At 41.3% G+C, this 13,943-nt stretch overlaps 1 protein-coding gene across 3 annotated transcripts in view; it reads right to left on the bottom strand.

The window, feature by feature from the left end:
* Positions 1 to 13,611, bottom strand: part of LOC129636429 (cytochrome P450 2C19-like) — a 34,711-nt gene extending 21,100 nt beyond the window's left edge. For 2 of the 3 annotated variants that reach the window (XM_055559802.1, XM_055559803.1), the window contains exons 1-4: positions 13,444 to 13,611; positions 12,132 to 12,294; positions 11,812 to 11,961; positions 1,079 to 1,239 (exon numbers count right to left, since the gene is read on the bottom strand). In XM_055559802.1, coding sequence (XP_055415777.1) covers positions 1,079 to 1,239; positions 11,812 to 11,961; positions 12,132 to 12,294; positions 13,444 to 13,611 — 642 coding nt within the window. The other variant, XM_055559804.1, reaches the window with a different exon arrangement.
* Between the last annotated feature and the right edge of the window lie 332 nt (positions 13,612 to 13,943).

The following is a 13,943-nucleotide window of genomic DNA, read 5'->3' as shown; positions in this document are numbered from 1 at the left end:
TTTATATCAATTCTCCCTGTTTTTTACATCAGTTCTTCTCTACAACCATGAAATAAGGGTCTGCACAAAGGACAATGACTCACATTTTGTAGATGACAACAGAGGTTAAGAGAGTTTGCACATCCTGATACAGAGCACAGAGCCGGTCCCTGATGTTTCTGCCTCTGTCTCATAGACTCAAACATAAAATAAGTATTTTATTAATAGGACTGAAAGGGTCCTAAGTGAAGAAAGTGCAAGTGAAGTCGCTCAGTCATGTCTGACTCTTTACGACCCCATGGACTGTAGCCAACCAGGCTCCTCTGTCCATGGGATTTTCCAGGCAAGAGGACTGGAGTGGGTTGCCATTTCCTTCTCCAGAAAGTGTCCTAAAGACACCATGAAACTCAACATTTTATGGCTAAAGTAACTGAGCACCAGAGCACTTAAGTGACCTCTGTAAGGTCACACCACTGTCTTTTAGGCAGAAGGCAGAACATGTCAGCTCAGTATAGGGTACACCTGTGATGTTGGTTTGTGGTTCCTACACCAAAAAAAAAAAAAATCCCATTTTTTGTCATCCACAAAGCAATTACTATGTCAGTTAGGATGACAACTTAAGCATCAAACAGTCCTAACCTAGTCAGTGTTCCCTGGCAGCACTCTTTCACTCAAAGGAGATATTCTCCTTCCTAAATGCAGGTATTTCTGCCAACTAAGGTGGTGAAGTAGTAACTAGGTGGAGACTGAATGATAAGACTTGTGAGTAATGGAAGCCTTTACAGAAGGGCCTGGAAGTCCTTCTATTGGTGTGGGCATGCTTTGGGGATGTTACCAAAGTAGTTTATGGAAACTGGGCTTTGAAAATTGGTATAAAAACCACTGAACAGTGTCAACAGGACTGAATTGTGGGCATGTATTTTCCTGTCTAACATTAAAGGGCTCAGCCAGCAGCTCCAGATGAGCACTCCATGATGCTAAGCTCTGGGCAGGGCTGTGCTCTTCACACTTTCACCTCACAGCTTGGTGTATAGAGATCTGGACCTCATAGAAAAAAGAGAATAAGTGATTCCTCCAGAAGAAAGGCCCTTGGCCTCACCTGAATCCACGGAGAGCCCAAAATCTTGATATTTTCATTTATTGTTTTCATTAGATTTAGGAAAGTTTGATCTTTATAATCAAAACGGTTCTGGAAAATAATGGAGCAGATCACATTGCAGGGAGCACAGCCCAGGATGAAAGTGGGGTCACAGGGCAACCCTGAAGAATAACAAACATTTAAACACCATTAAAACATACACATGAAACACTTTTATCTTTGAAACAACAGGTAGACTGTTAGAAACTTTAAATCAATATTTGTTGTTTCCCTTAACAGCAAAATATTCAAAATGCAAAAATTGACACATAACTTTTACCTTAATCTAAAAGACCATGTTAACCTATTTAAAGAAGGTTTATCTATTTATTTATCTTTAAATTGTATTGATGTATAGCTTATTTACATTGTTAATTTCTACTGTACAGCAAAGTGTTTCAGTTATACATACATATATATATAGTTTTTCAAATTTTTTTCCATTATGGTTTATCATAGGTTGTTTAATATAGTTCCCTGTTGAAGACAGTAGTACCCTGTTGTTTATCCATTACATTTATAATAGTTTACCTCTGCTAATCCAAACTTCCAATCCTTCCCTCTCTCACTGCTGGAAACTACAAGTCTATTCTTTATGTCTGTGAGTCTGTGTTTTTCACAGATATACTCATTTGTGTCACATTTCAGATTCCACACACAACTGATATCATATGATATTTGTCTTTGTCATTCTGACTTACTTCATTTAGTATGATAATCTCTAAGTCCATCCATGTTGCTGCAAATGGTGTTTAAATAATTTTTTTTTTTAATCAATCCAGGGACTTCCCTGGCCATCCAGTGGTTAAGACTCCACACTTCCACTTCAGGGGGTGCAGGTGGGATCCTTTGTCAGGGAACTAAGATCTCACACACCATATGGCACAGCCAAAAAATTTAAAATAAATTCAATTCATATTGACTGCCTTTTCTTATATCTTTTTCACCTAAGGGATCTTAATTTGAAGGGTGAATGATGAAAACACTGAAGAGACCATTTTTTGTATCATTTAATTACTAACATTATCAGTATCATAAACACTGACATAGGAAAATGACAACAGTTAGGGACCTTGAAATGTTTTTTATATAATGAATAGTTGAAAGAGTCATGTGTAGAATCAGCAATGAGGAAGCTAAAGAGAGAGAGATTGTAGACTACGTGTATGTGAAAAAATAAATGTATAAAAGCAGGAAGAATCCATGCTGTATGAGAAGAAAAACTAATATGAGTGAACAATTATTATGAACTGGATTTTTTTGTCCAAAGTAAATATAAAATATAATTTTTATATCAAACATAAATTCCAGGTAAGTGAAACCAGAAAAGGTTAATTGGTAAATGGAGTTTATGTGTCATTTCAATGTTAAAAAAATTTCTTTGCTTAAGAATTAAATGACCTTCATTTACAAAAACCATAAAAATTAATTAATTTAAGCAAGGCTGCATTATGTGGACCTCTGGGTTAGTCTTCTGTTTACCCATCAACAGAATATTAAACTTTGATAAATTTAAATTTTTCATCACTTATATCAAGTTTATTATATTTCCAATGAAGAAATTACACTAGAAGAAAAGTTTTCTTTTTTGGTAGGAGATCTATAAAATAAAATTGGTGCAATCAAATAATCAAAGAAAATTCTGGGACTTCCCTTGTGGTCCAGTGGTTAAGAATCTGCTTTGTAATGCAAGGAATACAGGTTCGATCCCTAGTTGGGGAGCTAAGATCCCATAGGCCCTGGGGCAGCCCTTGTGCTTCAGCGAAAGATTTCACATGACACAGTGAAGATTCCACGTGCCACAGCTAAGGCCTGAAGCAGTCAAATAAATAAATCAACTTTATTTTTTTTTTTTTCCTTAAGAACCAAGCTTTATTTATTTACAAAAAAAAAAAGTTGGGGCAAGAAGGAAGACAAATTTTACACAAAAGTACTACAATGGTAACTCCCTTTGGTAAAAAGTGTAATAAATGTCTTGTACACCTGTTCACAGGTACTAAACCTGAAGCCACATAGAACTATGGTACACAAGAAGCTAGAGCAGTTATGCTAGCACATCAAAGCATATTTCCTTTAATAAAAAATTGACAGTATGTACATTATTTACAAAAAAAAAAAAGAAAAACCAAGTTAAAATTGTGTTTGTGTGTGTGTGTGAGTAAAGCTGGTGGATGGCACTAGGGTAGACTAGTAAAGAAGCAGGTACAAAACAGTTCCACGGGAGCTAAAAAGGACGACTGATTTGAATTTGTTGAGGCTGAGATAAATCAACTTTAAAAAAAAAAATCACGATAGAAAGAGAGATACAATATTCACATATATAGATGTGATTAAAGATTACTTGAATCAAAATACAGTAAGGAGTAACATCAGAATGATGGTGTAAGAGGAAGTCCCAGCCTTCCTTCCCCCACAGAAACACCTGTTTAGCAATGATATGTGGATTAAAATTTCTTTATGAGACTTCCAGAAACTTTTAAGAAGTCACAATACCATAGGCCACTACGAAGCTGAAAACAGATACAATAAAACTGATAAGAAGTGCAATATCACTTCGCCTGCATCAACACCTCCCCCGCAAAACCTCAATGCTGAGGCAAAAGAATGCCCCTGCTGCTGCTGCTGCTGCTGCTGCTAAGTCGCGTCAGTCGTGTCCGACTCTGTGCGACCCCAGAGACGGCAGCCCACCAGGCTCCCCTGTCCCTGGGATTCTCCAGGCAAGAACACTGGAGTGGGCTACCATTTCCTTCTCCAATGCGTGAAAGTGAAAAGTGAAAGTGAAGTCGCTCAGTCGTGTCTGACTCTTAGCGACCCCATGGACTGTAGCCTACCAGGCTCCTCCGTCCACGGGATTCTCCAGGCAAGAGGCCTGGAGTGGGGTGCCATTGCCTTCTTCGAAAAGAATGCCCCAGGTTGTGATTAACCCAGGAAAGAAATGGATGAGGCATGCATTCAATGCTGCAGTGGGCTGCTTGAGGAAGTGGCTTCTGTCCTGCCTCGCTTGGAGTGCTGACAGAACTGGCATAGTCTGGATGTCTGGAATCACTGAGAATAGAGGGTGAGAGAAGTGATTTGCTGTGACCAGCATGGCCTGACTTGAGGTGCACAACTTGAGGCTCATCCTCTAATGGGGGGAGAGGAGTGGAGTTTCATCCAGTGCCCTGGTTTTTTTGGAAGGCAACTCAAAGGACTGGTAACTGTCTAACCTGATTCAGGGCATTGAAGGGGAGCCTACAGATTTTGGATGCCACTGAAAAGGGGAAGGTGGAAGAGCTCACTTCTGTTGAACTACAGAACTTTCAGTGTGCAAACAGATAACAAAGACAGCAAGAGAGGACTAGCTCCTGAGAATGAGCTTGGCAAGCTTTCCTAGTCATGAAATTCTACACACAAGCCCACAGTAATTGCGGCCACCAAAAGAAACAGGTTTCGGAGGGCCTCAGAATCTCCAGCCAAGATGCTTGCTAAGTGCTTTTGCTCTATATAAAGCTGGTCCATAAAATCTGGAAGAAGTAGCTATTTTTTCAAGTTAATGAATCTAAACATAAAGTCATGAAACACACAAAGAAGCAGGAAAAATGGCTCAAACAATGTACAAAATAAATCCCAGAAACTGATCCTAAAGGAATGGAGTAATATCACTTATCTAAACAAAGTTTTTATCAGAAAGTGATGCAGGGACTTTCCTAGTGGTCCAGTAGTTAAGATGGTGTACTTCCAATGCAAAGTCACTGGTTCGATCCCTGGTCTGGGAGCTAAGATCTCACATGCCTCACAGTGAAGCCAAAAAAAAAAGTGACATAATGTTCCACAAACTCAAGGAAATGATGCATGAACAAATGAGAATATCAAGAAACAGAATACATTTCTTAAAAACAGCTGAAATCTGTCAAGTTGAAGAATACAATAAGTCACATAAAATTTTTGCTCAAAGGTGGGTCATTTGCTATTACTCAGAAGAACAAAAGGAAAAAAAAAATTTAAAGAGTGAAGAAAATACAAGGGACTTACAGGACATCAACAAGGGGATCTATATACACATTATGGGAAAAGAGAGAGAGAAAGCTTATTTGAAGAAATAATGGCAAAAACTTCCTACATCTGAGTGAAAAACTGACACAGATTCTAGAAGGCCAGTACACTCTAACTAGGATGAACAAAAGAAACTCACAGTGAGATACATTATACTCAAACTGTCAAAATCAGAGACAAGGAGAGAATTTTGACAGCAGCAGGACAAGTGATATGTCAGATCCAGTAGAACCATCATAATACTAACAACTCATTTCTAAGCAAAAACATTGCAGGCCAGAAAACAATGGGATGATATACTCAAAATGCGGAAAGAAAAAAGCTATCAACCAAGAATACCCTATCTGACAAGACAATTTTTCAAAAATAAAAGACAAATAATCACTTTCTCAAATAAACAAAAGCTGAGGGAGTTAATCCACACTAGACATGACTTAGGATTTCCCTGGTGTCTCAGGGGTAAAGAACCCGCCTGCCAATGCATGAGATGCATGTTCAATCCCTGGGTTGGGAAGATCCCCTGGAGAAGGAAATGGCGACCCACTCCAGTATTCTTGCCTGGGAAATCCCATGGACAGAGGAGCCTGGTGGGCTACAGTCCATGGGGTCTCAAAAGAGCTGGACATGACTTAGCAACTAAATAACAACAACAACAAAGACATGTCTTAGAAGAAATGCTAAAAAGGGTTCATAAAGTTAAAACAACAGAACACTGAGCAGCAACAGAAAATCACATGAAAGTATTAAGTTAATCATCATGTTTTGTGCTGGTCTCAGCCTATCAATAACCAAAGCTATAGAAGAACTAGACCTTGTGGTGCTTTTTATGACTGCAAGAAGTCCTTCAGCAAAAGTCATCAGGAAACTTTGAAACATAGAACTTTATCACCAACAAGACCTGAATATTGCCAACACACCTGGGAACACACTGTGAGGTTGTGAGTGGAGAGTGACAGAGAGTGACAACTCACACAGTGGCCCGGAGTTCTGCTCTCACTGCGGTAAAGTTCAGGGCACAGTGTTTCAAGGGCTCATTATGGGTGAATTTAGAACATAGAAAGTGGAAATACAAAGCACTGAAAGAGAAAAAACAAGTAGCCAAAACGCTTGTAATTGAAAGCATCCAAGAACAAAGGAGGCTCAGTGGGAAGAGCTCTTTAGTCTCCTGGCTAGTTTGTGTTTATTGCAGATAACCACCTTTGAAACGGATGCTGTTTGGAAGCAGATGCCTTGGCAATCACAGCCAACATCAGGAATTTGCATTACAAAAAAGAAAAAAACCCAGAACTGTCTGAATTTAAACTACGCATTAGAAAATGAAAATCAAAAGCAAGAGGTAGCACCTCACACCTATTAGTATGGTCATTATCAGAAAAGAAAGAAAGAAAGGGAGGAAAGAGGGAGGGAAGGAGAGAGAGAAGAAGAAAATAACAAGTGTTGATGAGGGAGTTGAGAAATTGAACCCTTATGTATACTTGATAGAATGTCAGATGATTTACTATGAAAAGCAGTATGGCCATTTCTCAAACAATAAAAAGAAATTTACCATATTACCCAGCAATCCCACTTTTGAGTTTTCATGCAAAATAGCTGAATCAGGATCTCAAAGAGATGGCTGCACTCCCCTGAAACATTCTAAAGGTCCATCAACAATTACAGATAAAGTAATGTGGGAGGAGACTGACAAAGATGGCAGAGCAGGAAGATCCTGAGCTCATCTCCTCTCATGGGCATCCCCAAACTATAACAATATACAGAAGAAAGGTTTTTTCTGGTTTCATTGATGAAAAAAAACCAGAAGCCACCAGAAAAGATCTTCAACAAATAAAGATATAAAGAAGAAACCACAAGGAGATGAGAAGGAGTGGTGAAGTACCACACCCCCACATAAACAAAGCACAAAGGCAAGAAAAATTACAATTGCAGAGACTGCCTCAAGAAGTGAGTTTTCTGAGCCCCACACTGGGCTCCCTAGCCTGATGGTCTTGCAACAGGAAGATGAATCCCCAGAATGTTTGGCTTTGAAGGCCAGCGGGGCTTACTTTCAGCTGTCCCAGGGGGCTGAGGAAATAGAAACTCCACTCATGAAGAGGGCATACAAAATTTCACAGGCTTTGTACCCAGCATAGAAGCATTCATTTGAAAGAAGCCTGGGTCAGACCCACCTGCTGATCTCGAAAAGCCTCCCAGAGAGGTCGGAGGCACCTGGGGCTCACCCTGGGGCCATAAATACTGGCAGGAGCCATTTTGGGGAGCTTGCTCTGCCCCCTGGACACTGGTGCTGGCAAGTGCCATTTTGGAATCTTCCCTCTGGCTTAGTATCATGACCAGCCCCCTCCTACCTCCCAAGAGCCCGTAGGCACCAGGACTTGCCCAAGGCCAAGCAGCTAACTGAATGGAGACATAGCCCTACCCACCAGCAGAGAGGCTGCCTTAAGATTCTCTGACCTCACAACCACCCCTGTACACAGCCCTGTCCACCAGAGGACCAGGACTCAGCTCCAAACAGCACTGCACAGGCACTAGACCCAGGAATTCCAGGGCCCTACAATCAGAAAGCAAAGGACTCAGCTCAAACACCACTGGTCAGGCACCAGTGCCAGAATCCCCAGCCTACCCACCAGCAAGCCTGCTCTCGTCAGACAAGCCTCACCATTAGCATGTGGATAAGAACCCCAGGACAATGACAGCCCAACAGCATGCAGACCCAGTCCACATACCAGTAGGTAAATGGTGGCTTAGCTGGTAAAGAACCCACCAATGCAGGTGATGCAAGAGACACAGGTTTGATCCTTGGGTCAGGAAGATTCCCTGCAGAAGGAAATGGCAACCCACTTCAGTATTCTTGCCTAGAAAATTCCATGGATGGAGGAGCCTGGCAGGCTACAGTCTATGGGGTTGCAAAGAGTTGGACACAACTGACTGCACATACATACAATAGCACCACCTAGGCCCTGGCTCTGCCAACCAGTAGGCCTGCCCTAGCCTTGTGACCAGCCTTTTGCAACATGAGTGGACACCAGTCACAGGACTACCACAGGCCTACAGTCGTGGACCAGCTCAGTTATCATCAGGCCAGCACCAACCTGCTGGACTTCAGACCTGCCTAGGCTCAGCACCAGCCTCACCCACTGGTGGACAGACACCAGCCCCAGAGCACTGCAGATTGTGGACCCAAGCCACCCAATTCTAAAAGGCCAGCACCTTTCCTGTTGCCCCAGCCTCAACAACCAGCAGGCCAACACAAGCTTCTGAATATCCCAGAACCCACAACCTGCTGTGTCAGGAACCAGTCTCACCAACCAGCGGTCCCATACCAACTCTGGGATCCTTGGGCCCCTTAGGCAGATTCCAGGATCTGGCTCTGCTCCCCTGGGCCAGCATGTGATCCAGCACCTGGCTTTACCTTCCAGTGGTCAGGCACCATTCCTTGGATCTCGTGAACCCTGACTCACCCACTAGTGAACCAGCACTACCTCTGGAATGCCCCAGGGTTCCACAATCAGCCACTTCTTGGGACAGCATGACCAAGCAGCAACTGGCAACCTCTGTACAAGGCAGGAACAATCAGCCAATCTGACCGAGGTCAACCAAGACTACCAGGCTGCCTACAGTAGTCAGCCCACAACAGAAAGACAAACACAGTCCACATGGGGGAAATCCTGATCAATACAGCTCTAATGATGAGTGGGCAGTGTGTTGTTGGGATACATTGGCCGTCTCCTAAAAAACATTATTTCTCCAAGGTCAGGAATTATAACCAACCTACCAGATATACAGAAATAAAAATAGCAAGTTAGGGAGAAAAAATGGGGTAACAGAAGAACATGTTTCAAAGTGAAGTGGAGATATATAATCTACTCCAGAAAGAGTTCAGGGTAATGATCAATAAGATGATCAGGGATTCTCTGGTGATCCAGTGGTTAAGAAACTGTGTTTCCACTGTAGAAGGTATAGGTTTCATCCCTGGTCAGGGAACTAAGATCCCACATGCCACATGACTCAAATGGAAAAAAAAAAAAAAAAAGATGATCAAAGAACTTTGGAGAAGAATGGATACACTATGCAAGAAGTTAGTAGTTTTTAAGAAAGAATTGAAAAATATAACGAACAACCAACCAGAGATGAAGAATATAATAACTGACATGAAAAATACACTAGAAGGAATCAAGAACAGACTAAATGAAATGGAGGAATGGATCACTGAGGTGAAAGACAGTAGCAGAAATCACTGACAAGGAAGAGAAAAAATAATGAAAAGAAATGAGGGCTGTTTAGGAGACTCTGACACCAGCAATCATACACTCACATTATAGAGGTTCCAGGAGAAGAGAAAGATAAAGGGTCAGAGAACACATCTGAAGACAAAATAGCTAAAAACTTCCCTAACCTGGGATCAGTAACAGACAAACAAGTCCAGGAAACACAGAGTCCTGAACAGGTTTATCCAAAAAGCAATAAATCAAGATGCACTGTAATTAAAATGTCAAACAATTAAAGAGAGATTAAAAGCTGCAAGGGAAAATTAACAAGTTAAACCTAAGGAAACTCCCATTACACAATCAGCTGACTTTTCAACAGAAATTCTGCAGGCCAGAAGAAAGTGGCATGACATACTTAAAAAAAATTTTTTTAAGTGATTGAAAGAAAAAATAGACAAACAAGAATGCTGTACTCACAAGTTTCTCAATCAGATTCTCAATCAAATTTTACAGACAAGCAAAAGCTAAAAGACTTCAGCAACACCAAATCAGCTTTACAGGAAATAGTAAAGAGACTTCTCTAAGAGAAAAGAAAAAGCCACAACTAGAAATGGGAAAATTACAATGGAGAAAGCTCAAATACACGGTAAAGGCAAATACACAGTAAAGTTATTTTTTTTAATGCTACATTTTAATGAAGTCATAATTGAGAACTGCATTAAGACATACCTAAACGATCATGGAAGAAGCAAGAGAGTTCCAGAAAAACATCTATTTCTGCTTTATTGACTATGCCAAAGCCTTTGACTGTGTGGATCACAATAAACTGTGGAAAATTCTTAAAGAGATGGGAATACCAGACCACCTGACCTGCCTCTTGAGAAATCTGTATGCAGGTCAGGAAGCAACAGTTAGAACTGGACATGGAACAACAGACTAGTTCCAAATAGGAAAAGGAGTATGTCAAGGCTGTATATTGTCACCCTGCTTATTTAACTTATATGCAGAGTACATCATGAGAAATGCTGGACTGGAAGAAACACAAGCTGGAATCAAGATTGCCGGGAGAAATATCAATAACCTCAGATATGCAGATGACACCACCCTTATGGCAGAAAGTGAAGAGGAACTAAAAAGCCTCTTGATGAAAGTGAAAGTGGAGAGTGAAAAAGTTGGCTTAAAGCTCAACATTCAGAAAATGAAGAGCATGGCATCTGGTCCCATCACGTCATGGGAAATAGATGGGGAAACAGTGGAAACAGTGTCAGACTTTATTTTTCTGGGCTCCAAAATTACTGCAGATGGTGACTGCAGCCATGAAATTAAAAGACGCCTACTCCTTGGAAGGAAAGTTATGACCAACCTAGATAGCATATTAAAAAGCAGAGACATTACTTTGCCAACAAAGGTTCGTCTAGTCAAGGCTATGGTTTTTCCTGTGGTCATGTATGGATGTAAGAGTTGGACTGTGAAGAAGGCTGAGTGCCAAAGAATTGATGCTTTTGAACTGTGGTGTTGGAGAAGACTCTTGAGAGTCCCTTGGACTGCAAGGAGATCCAACCAGTCCATTCTGAAGGAGATCAGCCCTGGGATTTTTTTGGAAGGAATGATGCTAAAGCTGAAACTCCAGTACTTTGGCCACCTCATGTGAAGAGTTGACTCATTGGAAAAGACTCTGATGCTGGGAGGGATTGAGGGCAAGAGGAGAAGGGGACGACAGAGGATGAGATGGCTGGATGGCATCACTGACTCGATGGACGTGAGTCTGGGTGAACTCCGGGAATTGGTGATGGACAGGAAGGCCTGGCGTGCTGCGATTCATGGGGTCGCAAAGAGTCGGACACGACTGAGCGACTGAACTGAACTGAACTGAAACTATTAAAATCCCTAAATGTCATTACTATTTGCCAGAATTGTAGCCTTGGGCCCTGAAGTGACTCTCAGACACTTCTGTGAGGCTGTATGTATAAAAATTGTTCAATTAAATGAACATAAATGTCACTGTTTCATGAGTGTCATTTTCATCATAAGTGTGACATCCCCATAAGTGTCCTTCTCACCCTGTCCAATTAACAAGTATTTCCTGGTAAAAAGCTCTGGAATAGAAAACCCACTTTAATGCTACAGGAAAGACATTGTTCTCTTTTTCAGGAAAAGACTCAAAACTATCCTCTGTGATTTCTGAATTGAACACAAAGTGCAAGATAGAGTATTATTAAAACACATTTATACCTACATGGTGTGTACCATCATGGGACAATCTTATGACACACATGACAATCACAGATACACAAAAGCTCCCCTGGCTGTCTGTGCTTCACACCCTCCTCCCCTTCATCTAAAGACTGACAACCACCACCCATAGGAAAGATGTGGCTGCCTGGAAATGTTGCCAAGAGCATCACCGGAGAGAGAGAGAAGACTGCTAAGGTCAGAGTTACAGAGCACAGAATCACCCACCATTGGTTTTTCGCAGCTCCTCCACCATGCAGCATGCTTCCTCTTGAACACGGTCCTCGATGCTCCTCTTGCCCATCCCGAAATTCCGCAGCGTCATGAGGGAGAAGCGCCGGGTCTCCTTCCACGTTTTCCCGTTGCTGAATACGATTCCTGATGGGAGGAGAAACAGAATAGGAGGGAGGTCCTAGGGAAGGAGGCGTGAACTGACACTTGGGAGACTGAGACGAACAAGCTCTGCTGGGGGGCTCTGAAATTCCTGTTTTTCACCCTGACCACCCCTACCCATTATCAAAGCTGAACATGTGCAAATACACACCTACCATGTCCCTTAACATTTCTTTCAATCACTGGGAAACTGCCTCTTCTAGAAAACTCCTCTCCCAAATCAATCAGAGCTTCCTTCACTGCTTCATATCCATGCAAAACTACTGTGGGCTTCATTCCAAAATACACAGTGAACACAGGGCCATAGACTTTTGAGAGCTGGGAATGGAAATGCATGTAATAGCAAAAGAAGTCAATACTTGATATATATTGTGCCTGATACAGAATGTGTTATCATCCTACTATTATGTTTTTATTCTGCCACATAGCTTAAAATATTTCTCAATTCAATTCATAAGTATGATGGTGATTGTTACAGTTTCCACTTATGGATGACCTGAGAGCCTGGATAACGGTCCAAATAACTGGTACACAGATTATAATTAATCCTCAAATCAGCACTTTCAGCATATTTATTTGCCCCACTATAAATAAGGAAACTAAAGTAGAGGAATTCTGGTGTATTTCCAGCATCCCAAGGCTAATATATAAAGAATTCCAGTTTGAAGATCTTCATAATCACCCTCTGATCCATGAGAAGAATGTAGCAGTCCTCAAGGCCCAGCTTTAAACCATCAGCCAGCTGACTGTTTCAGAATCACTCACACAGCAGCACTTAGAATTCTGATTGTATAGCCCTATGATGAATACTAGAAATTTATCATTTCAAAAAATAAATTCCCAGCCTCGTTTGAGATCCACTGGTATGACTAATACAGAAAGAGAGGAAACATCGTAGAGGCAGTGCTTGGAGAGACTGCATCTCATGGAAGAACAGCATCTGACACCCTGCAGCATTCACAGGGTACAGACGGCAGCTTCCTGCAGAATCCTGAGTGATGACTTCTTTCTTTCAATCACTCATGCTTGTCTTGATCCCAAGTCAATTCCTCTACATCAGGCACAATCCCCTTTTGCAAAAAAGTTATATTTTCCTGACTCTGAACAAAACACACGGCTTACGTAGTATATGACTTCTGGAAGAAAATCTTGAATCACAAAACGCCAAAAATCAGCCCCAAATCATAGCAAATGGCTGTGAAACAAAGGAGGGAGGCAATACTCCCAGCTTTTAATACTTTATTATTTTCATTTTACCATACAAAGAGCTAAGTGTTTCTCTACTCGCAAAACACATTCCTTTTTCCTCTATTTAGGCAAGAAAAGTGTCAAAATTTACAGGAAGTAATTTGCTTCACATTTACATATTTTGACAGTGTGCCCATAGAAATATATGTATTAGCATCATAATTAGGCTTAACTTACTTACCATTTGCAAGACCCTGGAGAAACATAAAATCTACTTACACTGGTTAAAGATTTGCTGATATTCTTAACATCTAACTGAAAGATATTTCCAAGAATTGGGAGAGGAGTGGGGCCTGGCGGGAGCTTCCCTTTCCCAGAGCTCTGTTTCCAGAGTGAAAGGAGAAGCAGACAGGAGAGACACAGCACGAGGACCACAGCCAGATCCATTGACGCCTTCTCTTCTTACTCAGACAACTGTGAGCCTGAAATCTAAAGCTTTTATAACAGTCCCTGCTAATTCAACTTGGGCCTCTCTGATATAAAAAGACCAGTTACATCCACTTTGCACTCTATTCTGAGTAGACTTTGCCCCAATGATAAAAATAAATTGTGCTTTAATCTTGTTTTCTCTATGTCCAATGATCACTCTGGAAATTCCAGTCTAGCTGGTTTAGCTGTACTGGGATTGGGCCCTTGTGTGCATGCCAAGTCGGTTCACTCATATCTGACTTTTTGTGACTTATGGACTGTAACCCATCAGGCTCCTCTGTTCAGGGAAT

The sequence above is a fragment of the Bubalus kerabau genome, chromosome 22 (genome assembly GCF_029407905.1).
Source record: "Bubalus kerabau isolate K-KA32 ecotype Philippines breed swamp buffalo chromosome 22, PCC_UOA_SB_1v2, whole genome shotgun sequence".
Classification (NCBI taxonomy): domain Eukaryota; kingdom Metazoa; phylum Chordata; class Mammalia; order Artiodactyla; family Bovidae; genus Bubalus; species Bubalus kerabau.
The sequence above is the reverse complement of the archived record's forward strand: the minus strand, read 5'-3'. Positions and strand labels throughout refer to the sequence as shown.